This window comes from Cinclus cinclus, chromosome 10 (genome assembly GCF_963662255.1).
Source record: "Cinclus cinclus chromosome 10, bCinCin1.1, whole genome shotgun sequence".
Classification (NCBI taxonomy): Eukaryota; Metazoa; Chordata; class Aves; order Passeriformes; family Cinclidae; genus Cinclus; species Cinclus cinclus.
Window position 1 is genome coordinate 24844164 of NC_085055.1, and position 27762 is coordinate 24871925.

The window sequence follows — 27762 nt, forward strand, 5'->3', positions numbered from 1 at the left end:
CTCCCAGCATCCCACTCTGTGGGTAAAAGTTACACAGGGAGTGCAAGTTTTATTTCACACAGAGATAAGGGGCTGCATTTCCACAGAAGCTTCTAATTTCAGGAGCTCAAGCTGAGACAAGATGGTGCTGAGTTTATGGAAATGGGAGTGTTTACAGCCAGATCCAAACATGTAACACTCAACATGCAAACCAGGAGATAGCCCACCAGGGTCTGCCCTGACTAAAGCTGTAAGGCAAATGCTAACTCTTCTAATAACATTTATCCTATATCAAATGTAGCCTTAGAGCAAGGCAGTGTCCAGAATAAGGCAGAAATCCCCTTGTGTCCCTCTCAATCCACAAGATCATCCCGCTGCCCAGACTGTGCTCTGCCCTGCCCTTTTTCCAGGTTGTTTACCTGCACACTTTCCCAGGGACAGCCCTCTGTGTGACAAACGCTGTGTTACCTCCTCTCCTCCAGCCCAGGGGTCCACTGAGCAGCTCTTGTCACAGAGAAGAAACCTAAAGCCAGGATGCAGGTGAAGAAAAGTGATTATGAAGTCTTACATCTGATAAAACCAGAGAAAGCTCGACACTAAAATCTTCAGTTTAAAAGCAGAAGTTAAAGAAAGTTGGGGTTTGTTCTTTCCTTTTATGTCTAACATGATTCTGGACCCCACCCCCAGTCAGTCAGCCTGCAGTCAGGAGAGTAAAGCATCCTCTTCTAATATTTAGGTTATTTGTGACAGATACTGAGAGAAATAGGCACAAGGTTCTTGATGTTCACCAGGGCTCCTGATGTAACTAGTCAATTGATTTTCTCAGAGGCAAACAAATAGAAAGACAGCATCACACCATTGCCAAGCCAACAGTGCAGCACCAGGCAGCAGTGACAGTGTGACTCTGCCCTTTCTTGCATCAGGTGCTGGCCTGTCAACTGCTGAATCAGCCTGGGTCCTCTCCAGAGCACAACTGATCTTCTGTCTCAAGTGGGAAGTATTGATCACATATGTGAGACTGACATTGGAGTGTTGGTGTAGGGGTGTCCCCTGTGCACATCTGGGACCAGCCTGGCTGTTCTCCAGCAGGAAACCTCACCTGGCAGCCACTGCCCTTCCTGCGGGGTCTGCACCTGGTGGCCAGCACAGCCTGCACTGCAGCATCCTGTGCCGCATGAACTGGCCCCCAGAAGGACACCCAGAGCAAGAACTGCTTCCAGGGAGGGCACAGAACCTGCAGGATGCTGTTAAGGTTCACATGCCCTTTAAAATTATTTTTTCCTTTATACATGGTAATATGCACAAGTGCCTCAAACAATCTTCGAGTTTGCAGTATTTGAGAACACAGCTGGAATACTGGAATATTACTCCTGCTATGCCATAAAAAAAAACTGCAGAATTGCGAAGGAAAGCAAGTTGTTATCACCATTAACAGTGAACCTAAAACAAGTACAGGAAAACATCAAAATAATTATAAAATGAGTCAACATTAAGGGTGTAAACTGTTAAGCATCTTTACTTTTAAGACTGGGTCTCAGTCACAACCATGCTGTTCTGTGGCGCCTCTGGATTTCAGTTACATTCCTGGATAAATGACTTTGCAAGCATTAAAAAAAATCACCCAAGTTATCACAGGCCAAGTTTCAGACTAAAAGATTTCTCAGTAAGAAATCTCCAGCTACAGGCCCTTCAGTCAGAGGCTTAGAGGATAAACACTGGCAATGAACTCAAGGCTTCTAACACATCTTAGAACCGTGTTTCTTGCCCTGCAGTGGAGAAGTGACATGCTGCTTACAGAACATCTTACTCAAATCTACTGTCTTTTCTATTTTTAAGCAAGCAGGTTTCTATTTAAAACTGCCACCTTATTGACTTCCTTAAAGCCATCTGCTGGTTTATTAGTCTGTGACAACAAAGTTTCCCTCTGAATGTAATTAATGGAATCCCAGGGACAATTTAGTTGACTAACCTTTCATTAAGAATAGCAGCATGACAGCACTTGTCAAGTAATGAAGAAGTGGGACCTCTACAAACCTTTATTAAACTGTCCTCTACCTTTCCACTTCTCACTTTTCAAAAAAGCGCTTATGTAAAAAAAAACCCCAAACAAACCAATATCAGAGAGCACAAGATAATTGCTTTAATATATTTCAAGCCAACCAAAATGTGTTTGTCAGGTATTGAGCTGCATCTATTTCTGAAGCCTGGTGTCTTAGCTGTCATCCCTCACTGTATCAGACTGGAAGGAAATGAGAATTTTAGAGTCATTAAATCCTTCTGCTTTTCCACTGCAGTTCCAATAAGGGCTTGTACTAGAAAGCATGCCTGAAAATGAACATAACTCTGTAATGTGCTGAAAATACACTTTTATTTTCCCTTCTTATGCTTGATCAATTAAACAGAAAGGAGGAGACAGGTTGGACTAAAAAAAAGAAACTGTCAAAAAAATCATAATCACTCTTAAAGGAGCAGACCATAAATGTAGATGAGGTACTCATGGCTTTTTGCTATTCCTTACACAACCCGTTCCTAATTACCACACATAATTGCATGAGGTAAAGCAATTACCTGTAGCCAAAGGTAGAGAATCATCCAGTGGTTTCCATGGAAAGTTACAGCTTTCATCTGCAACTGAACTGAGCTGAACTACTTGTCACTCCTGGGTACCTGCCACACCAGCCAGGGCAATGTGTCAATCCCTGGTACAGCTATCAGGGACCATATCCTTTGTTCCTTCTTTTCTTTTCTTTGGGAAAAAAAAAAAAAAAAAAACAACAAAAACCAAACAAACCCTGATGGTTCAGCAGCCCAGGAAGCCTTGGGCTACCTAGGAGGGTAAATGGAAAACTATTACCATTATGTACTTCAAAAATAACAAGAGAGTAATTTTCTCCTAATAGTAGAAATTATCCTGGATTAGTCTCCCTCCTGGAAACTAGCAAGCTCCAGGTATCTTGGTTTTCTCTCTCTTACAAACTCTGGTGTATAAAAGGTCAACACCTGGTATCCTTCAGTCAGTAGCTAAAAAAAAGTATTCATATTTCAAAAGGTGTGCACAGACCAGATGCACAATGGTTTTGACCTGAACAATGTTCAGTTAACCACCGGTGGCAGGACTGCTGAAAGCCAGAGCCAGAGGCTCGTTAACATTTGGTTGCCTGTTGAGGTACCTAAACCCCTTCACACAATGTGCCAAAAAGTGGGGAGGGATGGTGACAACAGGAAGGGATAATGTGGTTTGGAGACAGCACCTCAAATACCCAAACTGGATTTTTATGTAATGGGATAATCGGGGAGCATACCCAAGACAGCAAAATTACCAGGACTGTTGCGTAGTTTATACTTTTTATGATTTAGAGGGAGATTTTCCATTGAAGTATCCACAATTTACCTGGAAACTTCTTGGGGGTTCCACGAATCAAAATACTTCAACTTTATGTAATTTCTGGAACCAGCGGGGAGGGCATTCCAGAGTGGGGAAGCACTAGCAAAAAGAACAGGATAAAAGCCTAAAAACCAAGAAAGCCCAGAAAGTGAGAAGGGCCCTATTTTCCTATCTTTACATGTGAATGCAAGTGTTAAAACAGCTTAGGCACAAGTGGAGAAAGGGGAAGTAGGGGAGATGCTGGTTTAGGATAAAAAGACTGGGACTAGATTTAAGTAGTAGCTGGAGAAAGTGGGTGTGAGGTCTCAGCCCCACGGAGTTCAGCTGCATTCTTGCCCTATTCCCTGAGAGCCCCAGCAAGGGACAGAGCCCCAGGGACAAGAGCAGGTGTAACCTCAGCTCTCCCTGCCCCTTTCCCTTTGGTCGCCTCATTTCTAGTGCTGTACTCAAGAACTGGGCTTTTTGCTGTACCTGCACCAACCTTGAAATATTCTGCTTGTCTGACGTTGAAAAAGGCCAAAGGATGTGGAAAACCACAGACCGAACCAAAGCTCCCATCCTGCCTGCCAGGGGCCTGCAGACCAGAAGTGTGGGAGGGGATTTGGGGAGACTGGCTTGTGGCCCCCCACCATAAGGACTATTATCTCAGTCCTTTGGCCTGGCAAAACCCATCTTCTGGCAGGTGCAGGTAAGTGTTCCCTCACCATGAATTCTGCCAGAGCAGTGTCTGAACCAACAGAATCCTTAGTGCAGAGGCAGCACAGTACCAGCCTCAGATGAGGAGAGTGAAGCACCCCTGGCTCCAGTTTCTGTGGTGTCGGGTGCCAGGCCCCAAGAAAACATGCCTGTAATTATGGTTCTGAGCACAATGCATGCTTTAGTCAGCTGCAGAAAAGCCAGGGAGTTTGAGGAGGTACTAGCTTACACCAGCAGCCACCAGCTTTCACCAGCTCATGCCTGTCCATACATCAAGCAACTAACCTACTGTGAGCAAAGGCCCCACCTTTTTCTTATTCCTCAGTGTTCCTCTTCTTCAATAGGGACCATTTACAAGTGCACGGAGTGACAGGACATGGGGTAGTGGCTTCAAAAGTATAGATGGGAGGTTTAGACTAGATGTTAGGAAGAAATTCTTTACTGTTAGGATGGTAAGGCATTGGAACAGATTGCTCAGAGCAACTCTGGACGACCCATCCCTGGCAGTGTTTAAGGCCAGGTTGGATGAAGCTCTGCTCACGTGGAAGGTGTCCCTGCCATGGCAAGGGGGTTGGAACAAGATAATAATTAAGGTCCCTTCCAACCCACAACACCCTATGACTCAGGATTTTTTAAGAGTGAGTGACCACACTGAGCCTGAATAAAATGCTCTATGGCAAGAGCAGAACACACTGAAGGGAAAGAAACATGACACTTAAAACCAGCACCAGTTCTCCAGCAGAGAGCCTCGAAGGAGGAAAGGAAGCGTCATCTCCTGCCAGCAGTTTGACTATTGAAGAACTGCTTTGAAAGCTCAGATATAATAACTGTGGTGTTCCATGACAGCCACATCCTCTGAGTGAGTCTGCTGTCTCTTTTAATTAGCACGTCTCCATGAACATCTCAGGATTTTATGTTACACTCTTGGAGAACTATCATTACCTTGAACCCAAGAGGGATGAAGCATCACAGGATACCGTAATTAACAATATTAATAATCCCTAGGAGACGGAGGTTTTCCTGTTATCCAGGTGCAGGACTGCAAAAGCAAGAGCCTGAATCTCCTCTGCCCGCTTTCACTTCTTCTGTCTCTGTTGAAATTTCTGTGTGATGCCCCATCATTGCCCAAAATATTTGCACAGCAGGCACCCTCCTGCTTGTCCTGATTCCTTAGATTTGGTATTTTGGTGCCTTGCCTGAATGCACTCCTAAAAATACACATCAAGAAGATGACAAAAACCAAGAACAACAAACCCACAGCCAGCATGTTAAACAGAGGTGCAGACTGAAGTGTGCATGGCAAACACCTGCTTGGACATTCTCAGTTTTGACTTCTTCCTTGGGAGGGTGACTCGGTGAACAATCCTTTTGTTCAGCACCTGGTTTGTCACACCCAAAACTGCTGCAGATCAGGTCACATGGAAGGAACCTGCCACCCCCCCCAGCAGCAAGTGACATCCTATCATACCCATAACTCAGTTAATACTGAACAAAATCTCAGTATTGCACGGCTGACAAAGAGTTTGCAGCGAGAGACAGAACCACTCCTGTTTGCAGCATCAGCACATGTACAAATTCAAGCAAACTTGGAGTCAGCAGCTGCCAAAACTGATCTAACCTTGCTATGTAAGAGTCCTCTGCCTCGCAGCCCAAATGAAATAAAAGCCAAAGCAAGAAAATTAAACTACATCCAGTAAATGCCATGCTCCTGTTCAGAAGGTCCCAGGGACAAGGGAATGAAGATGACATCTATGATGATGTTCAATGATCTTGTTTCTTTGAGAACTGGCATGTGACATGGAAGAGAGCTGCCCAGTGATTAGAAGAGGCTAGTGGGATCAACTGGACTCCAGCACATTTAGAAGTCAATAGTGCAAATGGACAAGCAATGAAAAATATACTTGGATTAATTCTACATGGGCCCAACATTCATACAGCTGAAACAAGCTCCCTATGCTCTCTTCGTGTCCCCTACCACTGCTTGACACCTTTCTGCCCAGGAATGAAGGCAATCCAAATCAGAAGTACCTACCCCAGTTCACCAATAAATGTCCACACCAAAATCTTTCCTACTCCCCCTGTCTTTGGAGTGTAGGCACGGCAAATCCAGTTGACTTCATGCATAGAGCATCCTTTAATGGCAGCTTCCATTCCCCTGTGGTTTTATCTTCAAGGCCTCCCAAACTGTATCCCTGCCCACCAACCACCCCTGTTCCTTGGGAATGTATATTCTACTTCCATCCCACACATGAGAAACCATCAGCTGGCAGATCACATGGACACAGCTTGTACCTGTTCTGACAGCAAAGATGCTGGTCTGTAGAGCAGTTAAAAGTCCTATCATTGCCCAGAGGTAATATTTCCAGGTGGATGTTACAGCTGGAGTGCCACGAACATATATTCCTCTCATGCTTTTTCAAAACACCCAACACAGCTGCATCAGCTGCTTCACAGTTGGTTGTGCCAAGGGCAGGCAAAGCAGTTTCAGTACTGTAGGGTGGGACACCAGAACACTCTCCTGAACCTTTCAGGCATGACTGGGGTTACTTTTTGGGGTGTTGCCACAAATTTGCTTCTAAGAAATGGGCTGCTGTATGTTGTGGCTCCCCATTTATATTGAGATTTGTCTTGGTGTAGTCCTGGGGTGCACATGTTGGCCCTACTCTGCCTTCATGGTAAGCCTGCAGTGCCCTTTTGTGAGACAGAAAGTTGGCAGTCTCATTTTTAATCACTTGTAGGTTTGATTTCATCAGTGCTTTTCCAGATTTTTATTTATGCCTTGTAAAATTTTCCAGAAAGCAGAAAATCTGTTCGGTCAGGTCACATTGTGAAGGATATGCCAGTTTGTCCCTCCACAAGTCATCACGATATACTCCCCCTTGTCCCATCTTGCTCTGCCAAGAGGAACTTTAAAATATCTTGATTTGAGGAATTAAAAAATGTACAGGAATTAAATACATATAATAAATATATATTCTTAATTACTATAATTAAAATATGTATAGAAATTTTAAAAATCTCCTACTACCAATACCATCCAAGTGGAAAACATGCCACACTGTGGGACTCCTGAAAATACACAGCCAACTCTTTTAGAGTGATCAAAAAGAAAAAATACTCTTATGAGTATCTTACCCTCTTATGAGCTGCTTTCCCACTCTGTGTCCTCATGACTGCAGACCCATCTGTCACAGATCTCAGTGAGACACCCCATAATGTGCTGCTGTATGAACCCATGAGAATCTCCTACCCAGCAGCATATTAGGTGGATCCTTGGATGAACATGCTGCACTATTCATGAGTTGAAAGCACTGTGTGTATTAAAATTCCTTATTTTCTGGGTCAGGAGAGACATTGCAGTGCCCCACAATGCACCCCAAGCTGTACACGGAATATCCACATTCCAGACACGACCCTGGCACAGCACATGGCTGCAGGTCTGCATGATGGCACAAGAATGTGACAAGTCCACATGGATGCCTAGGATATATATTGAACTGGCTCTTACTCCTCTAGAACATCATCTTCCATAGTGAAGGATGGGTCTAAGAGGCAAGACTTCAGAAGGTAAAAAGTGATAGCATGGGCTTTTTCCCAAAATCTCTACCCTAAGTTCAATGTTTGGGCATAAACATCATGTGTTTTCCAGGACAATTTCAAGGCAAAAAATAGAGAATAAAACCTGTACTCCAAAGTCTCATCTTACAACTCACATAAAAATTTTAAAAGGGCAATAGGCAGAGCAATGGCACCTTAAAACAATCCTATTTGTAAGAATTTGTGTTTGATGAGCAATGCAGCCTGCAGGTTACTATAGCAGCCAGATCTATCACCTAGGTGACCAAGCACCAGTGATATCAGCATTAACCTATCCCCACACACAACCTCACACTGTGCACATTACCAGCCTTCCATTTCTTGGAAGTTTCTCTTCATACCAACAGATGGACAGTAACAGAGCATATGGGCAGTCTCCAGGAGGGGTGAGCTTTCCTCACAGCACCAGCCTGCCTTGCTAAGGAGGATTATTTCCAACAGCACCACCTGTGAAAGTGCTGGGCACTTGAGGCAACCAACATGTGGAACCTGATTTACTACCAGAAAAGTAAGTAGCAACTTGCTACTTTGCTACTTACTTTGGAAAAGCTTCTGATGGCCAAAGAGTCCACTTAACATAGCAGAGGGTCTGAAGCATAAATCCACACAAAACAGTATGCCTTGAGACATTGGCAAGGTCTTTCCCCAAGGAATCATTACTTTTGGGAAGCCAAAATTTCAACAAGGAACACCAAACACAGTAAATTACCAAATCAATACCCGACCTATGCCTTGGGAATGATCTGTTCCAAATGAGGCCAAATGAGATGTTTCTCCAATGTTTCACTGATGCTGTTTAACTCTGAATATCTGAGGAACGCTCCTGAGTACACACGTGTTTGTTTACAAAAAAGCAACACATCACTCTGATTACAGGGCAGATTCAACTCCAGACTCCTGGAAAATACTGATATTTTTTGTAACAATGTTACATAACTGGTAGCTTCCCGAGTCTAAAGGGATTTTGGTTGCTTGGGCTAAATGAAATTAAATAGAATTTATTTTTTTTTTTCTCCCTTTTATTAAAGGCTGCCTTATATCCCATTGAGAAATTAACTAAGGCAGAAATCTCTTTTCCTGCACTTTGATAAATAGGGATGACTCATTATTCCCCCATTTTGCTTTAAATATCCTGTCATCCCTGTGGTTTGCTTTGTTCTGCTATTCTCTCAGCTTCATACAGCACCTGCTGCAACGACACAGGAAGTCCTCTGTGGTTCTTCTGCCCTTTCAGTGCATCCCCTCATCAGCAGAGCACTCTGACCTTTACACATCCCTCACTTTACTTACCCAGCAGACACTTGCAGCCCCCCAAGACAGCCTTTCTTTGATCACCACTTCCTAGACAGTAGGAGATTACATTATCTCAGCAAAGCCAAAACACACCATGCCTTTCCAAGCCTTTGCCTGCATTGAAGCACACTGAGATTTGGGGCTGCAGTTTAAATTTTTGAAGTAGACTGACCTGTTATAGCTTCATTAATACTTCAGGAGGTGGGGCAACTTCCTCAATTAAATTTATTTGTTTGAAAATTAACTGTTTGCTTCCTTGTCTTTTGCCCATCTTTCACTGCCTGTTGCCCCCCTTCCTTGTGCTCAGTAAAGACAGTGGTGTCTTTTACCTGCTTACCTGCACAGCTTGAGTAAAGACCATTAGAAGCCAAGCCCTTTGTAATCCTGCAGAACAAAAGAATAACTGTCTTCACGATAAAGCCAGTTTTCTTCTCTGTCTCTCACTGGCTGATGATGGAATAACACCAGTAAAAGAAAACAAGATCAAAGTCATAGTGCTGGATCTCAGAAGATAAAAGAAAAAAATTTCAGAAAGAAAGGAACCTTGAGCAGATGAGAGAAATAAGAAACACAATTCTGCAACAAAGTATATTTTACACTGAGGCTAGACAAGGGCAGAAGATTCTAGGAACAAAAAGGGCCGTTCTGTTCCAGGGAAGACATCTACTGGGCCTGAAGGATTCAACCTCAACACAGAAAGCACTTGAGCAGTGGAAAACAAAAAAACAGGAGCACGGAAACTAATAGATGTTTTATTGTAGCTGAGAACTGCATTCTCTGTTGTTGACAAATGCTGCATGAATTTTGCAGAGCTTTTGTATCTGCTTGCTTTCCTCATGAAAATGCCCTTCAGAGGTGATCCAAGAGTACCCAAGGGCTCCCACCCTGTCCCTGGATAGGCTGGAGCTGCATGGGGGGGCTGAGGTACAAGAGCCAAAGTCCACATCCTGTGAGAAGAGGATGTACCTGTTTGATTTGCTGCTGTCAGACAGGGAACAGTGTGACTTGGAAACTTCCAGAGGGATGGCAAGGTGAACAGTACACATGGATGCAGTCAACTGCTCAAGAAGCTCTCCATGTTTTTTGTCTGTGAATTATTGAAATACTGTATATTTAGTTCATATCCCTAACAGTCCTCTCCAGAGGCCTGGATATCCAAGGTCAGCATTCCTTTCAGGACAACTGGGTACCTTTAATGAATAACTGCACTTTAAGCACTGAATTTTAATTGAAATGCATCACTACACTGGAGAAAATACCCAGCCCTTGTGACATTATGCAATGGTGCACTCCGTGTAGAGATACAAGATAAACAAGGAACACTCTGAGCTTTCATATCATCCTGCATCACTTAACTTCCTATTACGTTTTTCTTTCTCAGTTCCTATTTATATTTATATATTTAGAAAAGATAACAGGCTAAATGAACATTACAGAACTGCCAACAGCTGCTCAGGTGGAAATCTTGCCATTATGAGGTTGCAACCATGCTCAACTGTGTAGAAACAAAACTTCCTTCACGAAACATCTCCTTGGTCTTTCCTGCAGGAGCAATGAAATGCTCAGTGTTTCCAACTCCATGCCTCTGAGAAATGAAATGCGTCCTAAATGCTGGAATCCCATTCTGACTTTCATTTTTATCACTCTTAACACCAAGACTGCAACAGGAAAAGGCAGTAGGATTTTGTCTGTTGTTGCAAAGTGCAAAGAGCAGCTCAAGACAGCACCTGAGAAGCAGGAATGTAAAGCTTTGTATTTTATATAATGACAAACAAGACAAATGTTATTCATCTGTTTCTTTGTGGGGAAGGCTCACACTAGAGAAAACCCAAAAAAGCTGGAGAGAACTGCTTGATGAGATCATGAAAGGAGCCCTTCAAAGGCAGGGGGGCAAAGAATCTTTGGATTACTTTTTTTCTTCCCTTTTTATAATTCACAGAGCACATGAAAGAGGTTTTTCAGTAGTTCTTTCTTATTCGAAAAGGATTTTTTTTTGTTCCTACTTCTCTTTTGCATTAAAAATTCAAGTCTTGCCTTGAATAAAGGCTCTGAGGCAAACAGCATCAAAGACATGCACGAGTCAGGAACAAGTACATTGGTAAGGACATTTGGTTAGTGCCCTTCTTGCATTTGACTCCTAAGGTTGCAGATAAAAGTCAACAAATTTGAAGATTCAAAAACCAAACCAGAATTAGTTCAGCTGCAACACATACTTCTAGAATAGTAAAAAATTAACATCTTTAAATTACTAATGGTTTAAGAAAAATAAATTATGTGCCCCCAAAAATTCATAGTTGTCTTTGGGCAGAAGAAACCTATCGTTCATACTCAAAGTGAAATTAGTGATAAATAAAATCCCTTTTATTGCCTTCTGGCCTGGTGAATAGGCTGTAAGTTACCTTTTGAAACAGACTTGTATCCCACACCCTTTTTCTGCTGAAGGGAAAAATACTTTCTCAGCCAACGGGTCTCTTTTTGCAGTAGGAAAGCAGCAGCAGAGCTGCTGGAGAAGGACTGGAGACTTTCTTGTGCAACAACAGAACAAACTTCAAGTCTGTTGTACCTACAAAACACCAGATAATTTTCCTTCTTGTAAGAGCAGGAAACCTCTCAGACCGTTGCGTAGTGAAACTATTTGCTAAAAACATAAAAATACAAAATAAAAGCATCTTCTTGTAACACGAACGTGTTGGGTTTGGAAGTCAGCAAGAGGAAGCAGAGCTGGTGTATCTGGTGATATTTTCCTAGTTTCTTTCTCAGGGTTGATCTAAGCTTTCAAAGCTGAAGTGTTATTGCAACACTTTTTCCCTGTTCTGCATATGTGGTTTTGGTGGATTGCCTACTGAATATTGAGTTAGGGATGCTGAGAGCTTGCTCGTGTTGTCAAAGTCCTGTGGCTATGTTGCCCTAGTCAGAATTAAATGATACATTACACCCTCTGCTAATGTCTGCTAGATGTTTTCTGGCATCAAGGTTTCGAATTGGAGCTCACTGGAAATTTTCCATAGGGGAGATTTTCAGTTTCTGAGAAAATAGGAATTTTCCATGTGGGTAAAAAAAGATTGCTTCTGCCAAAAAAAAAAAAAAAAAAAAATTGAGAATGTTTGTTTGTAAAGAGGATCTAAAGATAGTATTTCATTTTGAATTGACTTGGACTAACCAAAGTGAGCAATGCCCCAGGTGATCCATGTGAATTTTGGATGCTTTCTGATGGAGACAGTGCAGCCAGAGCCCAGCCCCAGACAAAGCTGGGCTTTAACTACAATTTTCAGATGTTCCAGTGTGCCTGCTCATTTCTGACAGCCACGAGTGTCACAGGTGCCTGCTGGGCAGGGCAGGGCAGGGGGTCAGCAATCCCCCCAGTTAGACAGCAGGGTTACAGAAGCCCCATGCAGGATCTCCAGAAGCAAGACAGACCCAGACAAGTTTTCCAGTGAGGATGCACTTCCCAGTAATCCCCAGATGCTTTCTGAGCTAGCATTTCCACCTCCACATCCTTTCCTCTCTGCTGGAACCACTTCCTCTACTCTTCCATTCCTATTCCCTATCAGCTCTCCCTCTCCTTTCCTCACCCCTCACACTCCTAGTGCCACTGCACAGTAACACACACCTGCTGCTGCTGCCCCTCAGCAGCTCCACCCTGGCTATACTGGGAATCACTGGAGCAGTCTCCTCCTCCTCCCATCCTCCTCCCTGGCTGGCTGCCCTTGCCCCACAGAGGCACAAACTCTGCCCTTCACACATGGAGAGCTCCAGGGGCAACCTCCATGCTGCTTCCCACCAGGAACATGAATGGCAAACAAAGCCAATGATGCTCTCCAGTCCTTTGCCCCTTCAGCAGAAGTTTCTCCTACAGCTGAAAATGCTCCCAAAGCTTCATTTTCATTTGTGTTTCTTTCTGTTTTAAAAACAAAACCACACAACCTCTCATACTTGTCTAAAAGGATGTCCCTCCTCTGCCCTCCCAGTGCTCATCAGGAATGCCCTGAGATCTGGATTGTCAAGCCAGCAGTAATCTTCTTTTCCTGTTTCAGTGGGCTCTGGCTCAGGCCACAATATGCAGATGAACATCAAGGAAACCAGATCCCAAACCTGAAAGTGATGTCACCATGAACAACCAGTGCATAGCCCGGATCTGGTTCTGTGATTTTGCTGCTGGAGATGCAACAAAGAATGGAAACCTGCCACTTTGGAGCTGTCTCTGAAGAGTGGAGAACCCCAGGTCAGAGCTACCAGTACTCTGTCTGGGTAGAGACCTTCTCACTTACCTTCTGCCTCCAGAAGTTAAAGGGCACACAGTAAGATAAGGACATTCAAATTAATATCTTCTGGCTGTCACTGGACTTTTGTCCCTTGATCCATGAACTTCTTTCTTCATTCCCTTCCAAATAAAGCAAAACTCTCTGTACCATGAATGTAACCCTGTAGACACTGCAGCCCTCTCACAAGCAGACCACATGTGTCCAGAAGTTCAGCACCTACAGGAAGGACTTGAAGGAAGCAGAGTCTTCTGTGCAGCACTTACTTCCAGCAGCCTTCAGATAGCTCTAAAGTGTGCCAGAGGGTAAGGCTGCAGAGGTGTGGACATGCTGGCACAAAACCAGTTTCTATGAAGCAGCAGATAACAGATACACAGCTATCATCCCCCAGTGCTCTCCAGGAGAGGCTGCAGGCCAGTCCTGGGAACAGCCTTTGTATCAGACCATGAAGCCAGTGTTTGGGTGGAGCTCATTTGTCCCTCTGCCATACCAGCTCAAACACTGCCGGATTTGCAATTGCCTTTTCTCTCCCTGAGGGTGCTGATCCATCAGGTAGACAGCAGTGCAGGGAAGCAGATCTGGCTGATGTACTGGTGCTGCATGGAAATCGCAAGGGCCAGTCTGAACAGGGCCACGAGGGGCAGAGCTCATTCTGACCCTGTCACTCCTGGTGGCAGCACGGTGCATCAAACAGCTGCAGCAGAACGTCTTTTAGAAGTGATGGACTGAGAGAATAGGAACCAAAGATCTGTCACAGGGTGACACCGGCAGTGTCTGACCTTCCCAGCTATCCTGAGATCAGGGGGACACTGTCCCAGCCACCCACCTACAGCCCAGAAAGGACAGGACAGATTTCAAATCTCCCTGACAGAGCCTGTGCCTGCCACCAGAAACCCAAAGCTGAGTTTACAAACAAGGCAGCGTTTTGAAAGCAGAGGTTTTTAAAGCGCTGGCTGCTTTATAAATCTGTTATCAGCTGCAGGTACTGAGTGTCCCACACAGCTGTGTGTGGGTGGTGAGAGCACCTGGCTTCCCAACAATGTCTGGCCACCAACCACACACCAAAGCTCTCACAGCAAGGGTCACTCTGGTCAAACTGTGCTACTGCTGCTCCCATCCCTCTCCACATGCCCCATGTCTTCATGTGCCAGACACTGCTGAGCTCTGTATGTGCAGTACTTGTGACCCACTCTCACTCTAGTCTCTATTTTCTGATAATATACAAGTAGTATTTCCTATAGGAAATGATGTTACCTGCAGCAATGATACTGGATGATAAACTCTTTACACCAGAATAAAAATGATCAGACAAATGACTGCACTTCTTACATGCAAATACAGAACAGTTCCCCAAAAATACAAAGAGCCCCTTGAAAAATGAGCTGAAAAGGCAACTGGCAGAAATCAGAAGGGAAGGGCAAGAGTGAAAGGTGTGATTTGCCAAGAGGATAGGGATTTTGTAAGAGTAGAATCGGTCTCGATAAGAAAGAGATTAACTAACATAAAACAGAAGTGCAGAAAATATCCTTTATGGACTTGGAAATTAAGAAGCAAGGAGTGGGAGCACCAAAAGAGATAAAGAAGATTTAAACCATCTTACATCCCCAGAGCAATAACAGCTCATGAGGCTGAGTGCACACAGTTGTCTGAGTCAAGGACAGGTAACACAAATCTGCTTTCACTGCTCTTCTGTGCCACTGACAGCTCTGCTGCAGAACTGCATCGTTTCTGAACCTGTGCTTCACTGCCCTATCCTGCTCCAGCCTCTTTTTCCTGGAGATCCTAACGTAATGTGTGGGATGAGACAAGAGCCATCAGGTCAGCCAGGAGCTGAGCCAACATTCTCCTCCTGGGAGCTGGCAGAGAACCTCCACAGCTGGTGGGAATGAGCCAAAACCACAGGCTACACAATAATGTGGCACCTGGGCTGTTACCTGCCTGACAGGTATTTTTCAAAACTAGGCTAGAGTTTACTGCTCATCCAAAGAACCATCAGGCAAAAGGTTAATGCAATCATGACCAACCCCTAGGTTTTGCACACCTTTATTTGCAAAATAAGACTTCCTTTTTGAAACTGGGATGTCTACAATTGACAGCAACTCACTGTAAGCATGAATTTAGTCTACCTGAATTTTTCTGTATGAACCCTACACCAGAGCACCCCACAAACATGACACCAACTGTGCACTGCAGTCAAGTGTCACTAATTACTAACCTGCCATGTGCAGTCAAGGGAAATTTAATTTACACCAGTCAAGGCTGACAGAAAAAGCATCACTCGGAAGAAACATTCAGCTAAAAGAAATAACACACAACTTAATGCTCTCTTAAAAGATTCTGCACTAAAATTTAAATTATCCCAATGTCAGCTTTCAGGTTACTCTTGTATCAAAGACATAAAGGCAATACCTTTTAAAATTGCAAAGCAGCAGTAAGGAATGACTTGTGTAGTACTTAAATATTTTTGTTTCTGTCACCATGTCTCTCCCCTTTCACCTGCAGGTTTCACCCAAACTTGGTGAACACACAAGAGAAAGACTGGCATTAGAAATGTGAGAGCTGGGTTCCTGCTTCCCAAACACCACCAAGAAGCAACACTTTCAGCATCTGCCCATCATAGCTTTTTCACACTTTGGTCCTTGACATGTACCTGGTTTTTTATATTACATAAACTGAATTGATAATTGTTAAATATTATAATTACTGAAATTATAATTATTATAATTATTGAAATGATAAACAAAATTCCAAGCCTGCCTTTAGCATTTTACATATATTACATTATGATGACCTAGAATCTAGTATGGCAAGAAAAATCATCTTTTAAATTACATAATAGATATTTTCAAGCTGTTCACAAGCTCCAGAGAACTCATCTGACACTTTTGCATAGGTCTGTAACTACTCCTGCTGTGTTTGCTTTATCTGTGCCTTTTTTCCTTCTAGAACATCCCTCTGATATGACTTACAGCCAAGACTCAGCCCTGACCTGCAGCTCTGTGTGTTGTAGGAGCTTCTCAAACCTGTAGTATGTGCCAGCATCACCAACTTCAGCCCAAAGGTTTTCCCTGCAGTACCAACAGCCTGAAGAAACATAAAAACCCTGCTCTGCCCATACACTGGGTTTGTGAGATTGTTCTCCTACTTCAAGATACCATTTCTAGGGAAAAGTATTTTTTACAAAAGGAGTGTTATTGTAAATCCTTAAATGCTGTTTTCACATAGTTTGGAAATTATTCTGTAATTCCAGAGATGGAAGGTAAGGAAATTTAGCAGCTACAAGCTGAATTTTTATAGCTAGGTGAACCTTGGTATCTTTTAGTCTCTCCAGACTCTATTTCTCAATCTGTCTAGATGCCTAGAAACCCAAATTACAGTCTGATTTCTCAAACTGATGCTTTTTATTTTAATTCCATACAATCTGGAGATGCTGTTAAAGACCTGAGGCCAAAAGCTTGGCTGGCTCACATCTCATTTGTTTAAACACTGTTCAAGACTGCATGCCTTATTTAGATGCCCTGAATTATAGTTACAAAGGCTTATTTATTAACGTTACAATATACAACATTCTTAAACTTACAACAGACCTAAGAAACTATACAGCTTTGTAATTGTTTTACCCTCAAATAAATGTAAACCTAATCCTTCCTTCAAGTCTCTGAATAACACTAAGCATATTAAATTCAGTTCAACATCTTTTAATTGTAGAACCTTGTTAAGCAACACTCACATTTTTATTACCCTGAGTTTCTCCTTGGTGGGATGTGAGGCATGTTCCCAAAGGCTGCCACAAGAGGAAGAAAGAACTCTTAATGGGATCCTCCGTGACAGCTCAGCACAAGGAATTTACTACAGAAATGGAAAAATACTTACTGATGACTTAATTTTAGGCAACGAGAACAAAACTGCAGTCATTTATCTTGTTTTTTCCAAACACATCCACTCCCACTAAAACATATCTAAATTGTATCTTTATATTACTGTACACTGTTTATGTTCTTTCATTCCAAACATGCCCTCTTGATAAATTCTGCAGTGTTGATAATGCCAGGAGCACCTAAGGCCAGTGTCATCCAGGTGGTGCCACCTCCAGCCATGGGACACTCTTCCTTGGTGGACATAATCCTAGACACTGGAATTACACAGCCCCACCAGAACACAACTGGAAAAGTCTCCTGCAGTGGAAAACCTTTAGCCTTAAGGGCCTCTTTATGGAAAATGAGTGGCAGTTCTGGCCAGGGCATTTCTGAGCAAGGAAACAAAATATCCTTCCTTGTGCAAATCAGAATCTCCAGTAGGAGCCCTCAAAAAAAGAGCTTGCCTTTATTTTTTTGCTGTGAATACAACTCACCAAAAATATATAAATATTGGCTGTATAACTTGGGGTTTTGTGGTGGTGTTTTTTTAAACAGAGGTGCCTCAACAGATATTTCAAAATAGGAAGCAGAACACAGGACCATAGCAGGGTCTGGGTTGGAAGGGACTTTAAGGATCATCGTATTCCAGCCCCCCCCATGGGCAGGGACACCTTCCATTACTCCAGGTTGCTCAGGGCTCCATCCAGGGATAGGGCATCCACAACTCCTCTGGACAAGCTGTTCCACTGCCTCACCACCCTTACAGCAAAAAATTTCTTCCTACTATCTAATCCAAATCTGCCCTCTCCAAGTTTAAAGCTTTTGTCCTGTCACTCCATGCTCTTCTAAGTAGTCTCTCTCCATCACTCTTCTCTCATGAAATAGCCCATTTTCTTCAAAGAATGCAATATATTGATGCATACCACTGCTCCCTCCTTTCAGCTTTTTTCCAGGTTATGATTTTTTGGATGTTTTGACCAGCCTCTAGTCACATGGGATTTAAACTGCATCTGCCCTGGTACACTTGTAAATATATGCCAGAAACAACTCTTCACAAGTTCAGTGTGCTCAGATTAGGCTGAACACTGATTTAAAGAGGTAACATGTAAAAGAACAGGGTAATGTCTCTCTAACAATGACATTAACCATCACCTTGAATTACAGTGTGCTGGAAAGGTAGAAGAAAAAGTACTTAAAAATGCCTGACAAAGGCCAAAACCTTTGGAGAAAGGAATACAGATGTATCATGAGAAACAACTACAAAGGTGATGGAAAATAAAGTCACTGCACCCAAAGAGATGGCACCAGTGGACAGCCATGGGAAGAGCAGCACAGACAGGGAAATAATTCAACCCATCAGTCAGAAAAGTCCAAAACAAAGAGGGGGAAAAAAGGGAAAACCAAAAGGAAAGCTGATGAAGTTGCCTGCTGGGAATGACCTGGCAGGCCACAAACAGAGAGAGACTTACTGAAAGCAGCTTTGTCCACAAACTGATCCCATGGCTCCAAGGACAGCTCCTGCTGGGGTTCCTGGAGGTGGCAGCTCAGAAGGCAGGTCCTGGTGGTCAGCTCTGTGGGGAAAGCAAATTTTATTAAGTCAGGGCAACACCTCCTTGCATTTTGTGTGCTTCCTCCCACCAGGGCTGTTTCAAACACCTTTTAAGTGCCCAACTTGTCCACTCAATTTTAATTTGCCATTTGTCTGACTACCAGTACAAATTACTCCTTCCCCCTGTAATCTGTGATCTTCCTGTCTGCGAGGAAGAGAAATGCCAACATTTTCTACAGAGGCTCAGATAGGTGTGGTCTCTAGTGGGGGCTATCAAAGACCAAATACTTCTGTCTGCAAAGTCATTATGTTCCTGAAGAGCAACTTTTTGTTCAATAATATTGCTAAACAAAACCATCTGCAGAATCTGCATCAAAAGCTTCTGAATGTTGCTCTCCTGATGTTTGCCACACTGCATCAGCTGGAGGGTTACCTGTGATAGCAGTTCCAGAGGCTGAGAGGAAACCCCAGTGACCAACTACAGACTCAGCTCCTGAAAATCAGAGAGAAGTGAAGGGCCAAAAATTTATCAACCAACCCTGTCAGGTCCTGTCTCCAGCAGGATGCAGGATATAGGATCTCTTCTTTGCCCTTGGTCATGCCAAAAAGAAATAGAACCAGCAATAAAAATACAAGGCAAGGGAAGCTACCAACAACTAATTAAAACGGACTGCATCCTTAATCCAGCACTTCATCTTAATTCTTCAAAAATGTCTGTGCAAGCCAGAGTTTTTTGTGATTTAAAATGATTTTATATTTAAAAGGGAGAAAGCTGAGCCACCCTAAGGCAGTAAGGGAGACCTGATACTCATCCACAAGAAACTGATCCTCTTCAGTAACACAGTAAAGAACACACATTTTTCTTCAAAATTTTATTTTAATTTAAATTATGGGGCCAGCCAGATTTTTTGGATACGAAACGCATTTTCCTCAGGAGAAATGAAATGCTACCACGGAAATAGAATTACAATTGTATACATCTCTTAAAAAAAAAAAAAAAAAAGAAAAAAAAAAGAAAAAAAAAAAGAGAAAAAAAAGCCAAACGGAAAACCGCTTGCATTTAAATATGTTTTAGTAATACCCTTAAGCCTTCAAGCAGATAAGAAACCACTTCCGGAACAAGTTTTTTTAATATGAACAGCACATCGAAGGAGCTTTAATTTAAATACAATTTCTTTTCAAAAGCCAACATTCAAATGTTTCCACATATTAAAAAAGTCACCATAGCCATTGAGTCCAAGCCTAATATAGAGTAACCTCTATCCCAGTCCAAATGTTTTCACTTCTTTACACATAGAAATCTTTAGCACGTCTACGTCTTTCTAAAGAGGAAGCCTTACATGTTATAGTGAGTAACTTGGCAAATAATGTTTTTCTCCACTCAGCTATGATAAACCAAAATATAAGACTGTTAGTACTGAACTACAACACCACCTCAGTGCCAGCTCTGCCTGGCATCTCCGTGGAGAGTCAGCTACTTTCTTTCCTGTAAGCAAAAGGATTCTGTTTGCAAAGGACACATTATGAACCTTTGAAAGACCAATTCTAATGGTAAGAGCAGTTTTAAACAACCGAGTGAAAACACTCAATTTTCTGGAGCTCTTGGATTTCCCTTCTGAAGGCTTTCAAATCAGCTCAAACATCACTGATTGCAAAATATTTCAAATGGGAAGAGGACAGGAAGCAACAAACATTTTCTGTAGCATTCGCAATCATTCAGTCATGCAGAATTGGAACTTTCAGACCCCAATCCACAAGTTTTTGCTTGGCTGTGATCTTAGCATTACTGTATGATGGATAGATACAATTTTAATAGCATTATTTAGCTATATTTAGTAGATTCCTTTTGTATGGTCACAGTAACAAAAACATGGTGCAAAATCAGTTGGTTTTTCTGTTTTTATAAATACTGATAGTTTGCAGCATTAAAGAACAAAATCAATGAAAAATTAGATCATTTGGTTATCCTAGGACACCTATGAAATTGTTTCTTGAGGTCGGAGGGAATTCATCACTTACACAACTATTGTACTGAGTTATTTACTGTAAGAAATGATGCACTGCAGGCTCCCCAGAAGTCAGAGGAATCGATAGTAATTTAACATAATCCTTGCCATTTGCAGAGCTGGTGAATGCAATGCTAGTTTAATTAAATAAGGCCAGTATTATCTGGTAAGAGTGTAGTAAAAGGGTTCCAGTTCTCTGTTTCAGCCTACCCTAATTGATGGCACCCCATTAGACAAGTGAATACAAAGAATTTGTTTGGGTTTGGGTTTTTGTTTCCTTTTAAATGCTGCAGTACTTAAATTGTTAAATCAGCATTTCCATGTGATCTGAAGTATTCAATTACATATGAGCATTCATTTTGCAAAACTCAATATTAGGTAATAGTTACAGACTAATACAATAACATTCCTCTGCTGTACAAATTAAATCATATTTTAAAGAAATGAGCAGCCTAGGAGTTATATACAAAAGAAACCAGCAAGCATTGTTGAAATGAAATGCAAAATGTCACTGCTAGGTCTACTGTCTGAAATACCTTTAAAGTAAAATTAACAAAAAACCTTAGTACGTATTTCCAAGTTTACAAGTCAAGTCTCAGAAAAATCAAATAATGTCAAAAAATTCTATAAAGCAGTGAAAGGCATATATACATTTTCCTTATGAACCTTGAGATTTCACTCTTTTAAAAGTTGCTAAGTTTCAGTATCAGTTTATTTGCAAGACAACTGTTTATCCCAATAAGCTCACATCTTAGATACATTTCCCCTTTGATTACAAATAAAGCACTGCACATTTTTTTTTTTAATCAAGGCATATAATCTTATACTATGGTGCCAGGTATGCACAGGTCACATTGTGCTCATTATCTCAAACAAGGTAAGTGCAAACATACAGATTTATTCAGATTTGCAAGCATGCAACCTGTTACTTAACTACATGAATACCATCTCTCCTAGACCAAACTAGTGTCTATATGTTTGCTTTCACGAACCTAGAATCTTTCTTTTCAGGACTCCTAAAACAAGCAGTGTCTTTGAATTCTGAAATGACACAAATATCAAGAAAGTCCACATTGTGCAAGAAAGCAGCAGCTATGTTTCTCAACTTGGACTAAAAATGAAAAGAGAAAAACAAAAACCGTTCACTGAACAGCAGATTAGCAGTAATGTTCCTCATGAATCGATAAGAGTGCCTGATGCTGAATATCTAACAGCAAATGCTGAATTTGGGTTTAATATTTTAAAGGTTTATTGGAGTTTAAGCTTCTTGCTGTGCTGGTCTCTTCAAATCCCTGATCTGTTTAACTAAATAGGTCTTCTCATCATTAAATTGTTCATCCTCGGTCCTGTCATTCTGAAACTTGCTGAGGAACTCAATAAGTTTGGTCTGGTTCTTTAGAAGGATGTCTAATATAGGCTGTGTCTTGTTAGGATTGGCTACAAACACCTGCAAGAAAATAAAAGGCATTGAGCATAGTGAGAAACTGAAGGTTAAGTAAAAAAAAAAAAAAAAGTCTAACAAACCACTGATGATGATAATTAAAAACTATGTTTTAATTATTCCAGTATCCCACAGAAAAGAATGATGGGGTAAATACAAGGTTTTATTTATTTATTTTTAAAATCAGGACATAATCTGAACAGCAGTACACAAGTAAATTTAGTCTGTGGGAGGTGACCAGCCACAACAGCCTCTGCAGAAACCACTGAAGACACTTTTTGGGCAAATTCTACAGCAAATGCATGGTTTCATATCACATGCAGCATCTGATGGGTATCTCACACTTCACTGCAAAGTTTTAGACCTCAAGCTGTAACTCTCAACTGCCTGTCTGCTGCAAAGTCAGAAGCCATCTCTTATAATGTTCAAATTACAGTTCAGGTGACTGAAATACTGCTGTGCTTCAGAGATCATGCAGTATGATAAAAACACTTTTTAAGTCCATGATTTTATATGGAATCATGCATTCCTCCTTATCTTACTGCATTTAATTCCAAAAGTTTCCAAGAGAGGTTACTCTGACAATCACTTGGAAGTCCCTAAGTGGTTTCTAAACAGTTTTCAGAAGATAACCAAGATATCTATTTGTAAAAATGGATCATAATAAAGCAAACATCAGTGTTCCCTTTATTTAATCACTTAGCAGACATTAAGATAAGCTCCACTGAGGCTCAGCTAAGTAGTTTACTCAATTAAACAACTTCTGGTCAGATTCCTTCTGTCCCGTGGTGGGGTTTTGTAAAATACCTTGAACACATGGAAGGCCTCAAACTGAATGTTACGACTCTTGTCTCGTAGAAGGTTCATCATTAGTTTGAGATTTTCAGGTTTACTGATGTACTTTGTCATAATTGTGAAGTTGTGTCTGTCCAGTAACAATTCACCGAGAAGCTGAAGGCAGAAAAGAAGCTCAAATGAAAAGATTACTAACACTGGGTGTAAGAATCAACTTGTTTGCAAATGCTTTCAAACCCCCTGAAGTGGTGTGGTGCTCTGTGAATGCAGTACCAGTGGTCAGTAGATAAAGTACCAACAGAACCAAGTGCCCTAAGTTTCAAAGTGCAGGTGCATTTTCCCCTTATTTCAATGATACAGTTTCTCCTGTTCCTCAGAAAGTGAAAAATCACACTTGTTTCCCCTTGTTATGAATTGTAAAGAGAAGTCTTTCCTTTTCCCCCCACAACTTCATTTTTTTTTCACTTATACAATAGCTATTATTCAGCATAGAAAGAATGCCTTTAAGAAAAAAGAAACAAACCAATAAAACAGGTTAGTACATCAAATGAAATATTGACACTTCTTTTGCTACCTAAAGGGTTTCAAAGGATTTTCTCCACAAGGACTACCTTTGCTGCAAGCCCTGTATTACATTTATGTTCAGTATTTCTTACCTACTTAAATGCAAGATCAGTATTGCATTAGCACATCATGTGAATCTTTGTTAAATTATTTAAATGCAACCAGACTTGCTGAAGCAAAAAAACTCAACAAAAACAAAGAAAACTGAGAAGCCATTTCTTCACAGGGAGAGAAATTACTTTGGTCTGTGCTGAACATTAAATAATGTAAGAACTGGACTAAAAATGTAGCTGCCCCCAAGAATTAAAATGTACGGAGAATTAAAATAAATACTATTCAGAGATGTTACAGAAGCCATTTCAAATAAAGTTAACTCACCTTGAAAATACAGGGAATCTCTTTGCATTTAAGAAAATAAAATTGCCTTACCTTAAGTGACTGTCTCTTTGTCACGTAATTTTCTGAATGAAGTAACTTCTCATATTCACTGAAGAACTAAACACAGAATAAAGAGAAGGGTTAGGACTTTTTCAAGTCCTGTTTGTAATTATTGCAACAAAGTGGAAGAGATGCAAATCCCTAACAAAACCAAACTAAATCTGAAATCCCAGTAGATGCCTGTAAGTCACTACATTGTCACTGCTTATGCTTTTAAAGCGTACACCAAGCTAAACATTATATGCTTTTAAAAATATGTATTTACTCTTCCAAGAGACTTCAATGTTTAGATTTCAGGGTAGTGGAAGGAGCTCCCTCATTATTTCTCACAGAAACAGGCTGCCCAGAGAAGCTGTGGCTGCCCCATCCCTGGAAGTGTCCAAGGCTGGGCTGGATGGAGCTGTGAGCAATGTGGTGTGGGTGCCCAAGGCAGGGGGTTGGGAGGAGGGAATGTTTGAGGTGCCCTGGGCACTGCTCCCCAATTCCCAGATTCCCAGGGATATTCTGGAAAGCACTGCAAGGGCTCCCTCTGGAGGAGAAGCCACGCCTGGCTCCCACAGGACCACATTCAGTGTATGACTTTGGTATCGTGCACTCACCAGATCAAACTAATTTTAAAATTCATGCAGGGATTTGTAAAAAAACGCCCAAGTGACCAGCTGGAGTTGCCATTCAGTGTGTCAAAATGTGAAGACGTCACCGAGTCAGGCAGGACTAAAATAAACATTTACCTTGCACATTCTTTAAGTTTTTTAAAATATTGTCAAGTTTTACTATTGGTGAGTAGTCTAAGTTTCATGGCTGTAACACTGTTAAATACAGTTTCACTGTTACTTTTTTTAGAAATACATTGATCAAAATCTCTTAATGTTTCAGATACAATTTGACAGCAAAAAGAACTTTGCTCTGTGGTAGATCAAGGGGTCAGCTAAGTATCAACTTTGCACATCTAATTTCTCAGAGCCTCTTAATTGGTTCCCAAACAGTGCCTAAAGCATTATTCAGTAGATATTTCAGGGCTAAAGCAAGTAGTCAAAAGGGAATAATAATTTTTTGTCTCCTGTTTATAGCTGAGTCACTCAGAGGAGACACTTGTGATTTAGCCTGGAGACAAACCTTTAAAATTCAAGGTGATTCCAAGTTTGTTTGTTGGCTTTGGAGTTGTTGTTTGTTTTTTTTTAATTGCTTGGGAAGTCTTGGAGTTTTAATCAGAGCGAGATTTAAACAAATATCTTTGTGGAATTGGTTCTGAATAATCTGTTGAAAGGCCAAAAGATTGAAGCCATCTTGCTGAAAACGTCAGGATAAATGAAACTCTCTAACACTGTTTGTTTTGACATTAGGGGTGGAAACTGAACCCTATGTTCAGTTGATTTATTATTGTGTGGAAATCTCCAAAACCAGAGCCAAACAAGGAATAAAACCAATTTCTCCAAATAAGGTACACAGCACCAGAAAGCTCTAAGTATGAAAAGATGTCTGCTCACCCTATCGTAATGCTGTTCCAAAAATTCTGCACTTAACAACTTGTGTCTTGTAAGCAAATCCTGTAAAAAAGCACAAACCCAGTACTGTCACTAAGAAGATTTAAGCAGTACAAAGACATTCTCACACACATGAGACATTTAATCCAAAATTTTGCTATTTCATTAAAGACACTAATTTAGGACATGAGTTTAATTATGTTGACACTGCTCAGGATCTTGACATCACTTAGGAAAGTCACTCTAATTCACAGAGAAACAGCCTGCGAAATTATCACTGAAGAGTGCTATTTATGGATCAAGGCTATACTCTGCACAAAACTACACACAACCAAGGTTAGGACCCACCATTTAATATTGATTAGTATTATGCTTATTGTCCCCATAACAGATTGTTTTAGGGACACACAAACTGAGCCACAAAAATTTCCCCAGAAAATGCAACAGCATCACATATCCTCAGGAGGAGCACAGGAGGAGTTGCAGACACAGATTTAAAACCCTTGGATGGGAGTACACCTGCAATCAGGTAATGCATGATATAGCTCACTCTCCAGAACACAATTTTCAGGAGCAAATATAAAATATGTATTTATAGATGTGTCTGGCATTCTGAGAAATAAGGAATAGTGTCCAGCTTACCCATCTGCATCACACCTGTTTTCTTCCCCTCTTGTTTTGCCAAGAACATCACACACAGCAATGGGTTCACAAAGCAGAGAAATACAGAAGTAGCAATTCCAAGGCTGTGAGGGAATTACCTTGAACGTGGCAAATGCATCAGAAGCGATGTCAAACGTTGACATTTCCACATATCTGAAGAAGTCATAGAATTGTTCTGACCACAAGATGATTTTAGCTAGTGGTTCATGCCGGATGCATTCTCTAAGCATTATCCCACAATTTAGAGCGATTTCTGGAGATTCGTACCTATTAAAAAAAACCCAACAAAGATTCTTTATAAATTTATAAACTTCCACAGGTTAGCACTGCAGCACCACATTTCTAATTATAGTGTTTAGTACTATCAAGTAAACAAACCCATAAAAATTAGAGGTACTTATTCCTGCATTAAACTCAATTTTTAAATACTACTACGAAATACTGCTGTAACACAACAGTTACAATTATAGCCAATTCAAAGGATTTTCACAAACTGGGAAACGAGACTAAATAAAAATACTTTCTTTGCTCTCAAAATCAATTTTCTTGCTCCATACTGGTAGGATTGCAGACACCTGGAAAAGCAGTACACTATTTGCCTTGAAAGCTGGTCGCTTAAACATGACAGCAATTTACATAAAACTTTCCATATGAGCATCAGGGGTTAACAACACTGGACATAAACTCAGATGTCCTCTTTCATTAAGCCACTTTTCAGTATCACTGGCTGCTCTGCACATCATGGGGTTCTAACACCTGGAGCAGTCACAGCATCTCACATGCATTCCTGTCTTACACCTCCAGAATCCTCCCTCCTGAACTAGTGGAAGTCAACTGAAATTCCCCAAAATTTCAGGAGACAAGTATCATTATGCATACTGAGCATTAACTATACTACCCTACAAAAAACTGAAATAATTTTCATTCAATCCTGCAATACTCTCCCATTGAACCTGTCGTGGAGATCTGAAATCTACTGAACTCTTTGTAATTCATGCCCCAGTTTAAATTTACATAAATTTGTCTCAGTTGGATACCAGATGTAACATGTAAGTTGCTAAATGCCCATTTCAAACATCCTGACTTATAAATATAGATAAAGCTCCAATAACCCCTGTGAGAATAAAGCTCTCTGAAGGGTGACAACACAGACTAAAAGTGAGCACCACTGTGTTGCAGCCCTCATTCAACCACTTACTGATGAGAACATGCTGAAAAAGCAGTTTTATCTCTCTGCACCTCAAATACCTTTGGCTTCTTTTGTAAGTTATTTTGAAAAAGCACTGAATCAATAATTTCTTTTGCACTATGCCACAATTAGTATTTTCTTTTGTCTCACTAATATTTAAATGACATTACAGGCAAGTAATGCTACCAACAGGCAAATATCCCACTGAGATGAGTGGCCCTTTCACACACCCTTGAGCTATCCCACTAGGTGGAAGAAGTACTCCTCAACTACAACAAGCTTACCCAGCAACTGGAGCCAGAATTATAAATAGCTGTCTTTTTAAAAACTGGTTATTAATGTTTGATGAGCTTTTCTGTCCCAAAATAACATAGTGGAATTGCAATTTTCAGAACTTTCTTAATTAATGCTATTAAAAATGCAAGCAATTATTTTTTGCTTTACTGTTTCGTAGCTGCAGCTCTGTATGTATTCAGTATGGCAAGACCCTCCAATATCCAGCACACCAGATATTACTGAAGAAGAGAGGAAGAAGTTGTCTGGCATGTGCAATATGCTACAAATCAC

The 27762-nt window shown here is 41.3% G+C and overlaps 1 protein-coding gene across 1 annotated transcript in view; it reads right to left on the reverse strand.

The window, feature by feature from the left end:
- Positions 1–19101: 19101 nt before the first annotated feature.
- The window catches only part of CAB39 (calcium binding protein 39), a 42463-nt gene continuing 33802 nt past the window's right edge, over positions 19102–27762 (reverse strand). Inside the window, exons 5-9 of the mRNA XM_062499112.1 lie at positions 26105–26273; positions 25347–25406; positions 23851–23916; positions 22870–23013; positions 19102–22068 (exon numbers count right to left, since the gene is read on the reverse strand). Of these exons, the coding sequence (XP_062355096.1) occupies positions 21880–22068; positions 22870–23013; positions 23851–23916; positions 25347–25406; positions 26105–26273 (628 nt within the window). The 3' untranslated portion in view covers positions 19102–21879. The remainder of the gene's footprint in view (positions 22069–22869; positions 23014–23850; positions 23917–25346; positions 25407–26104; positions 26274–27762) is intronic.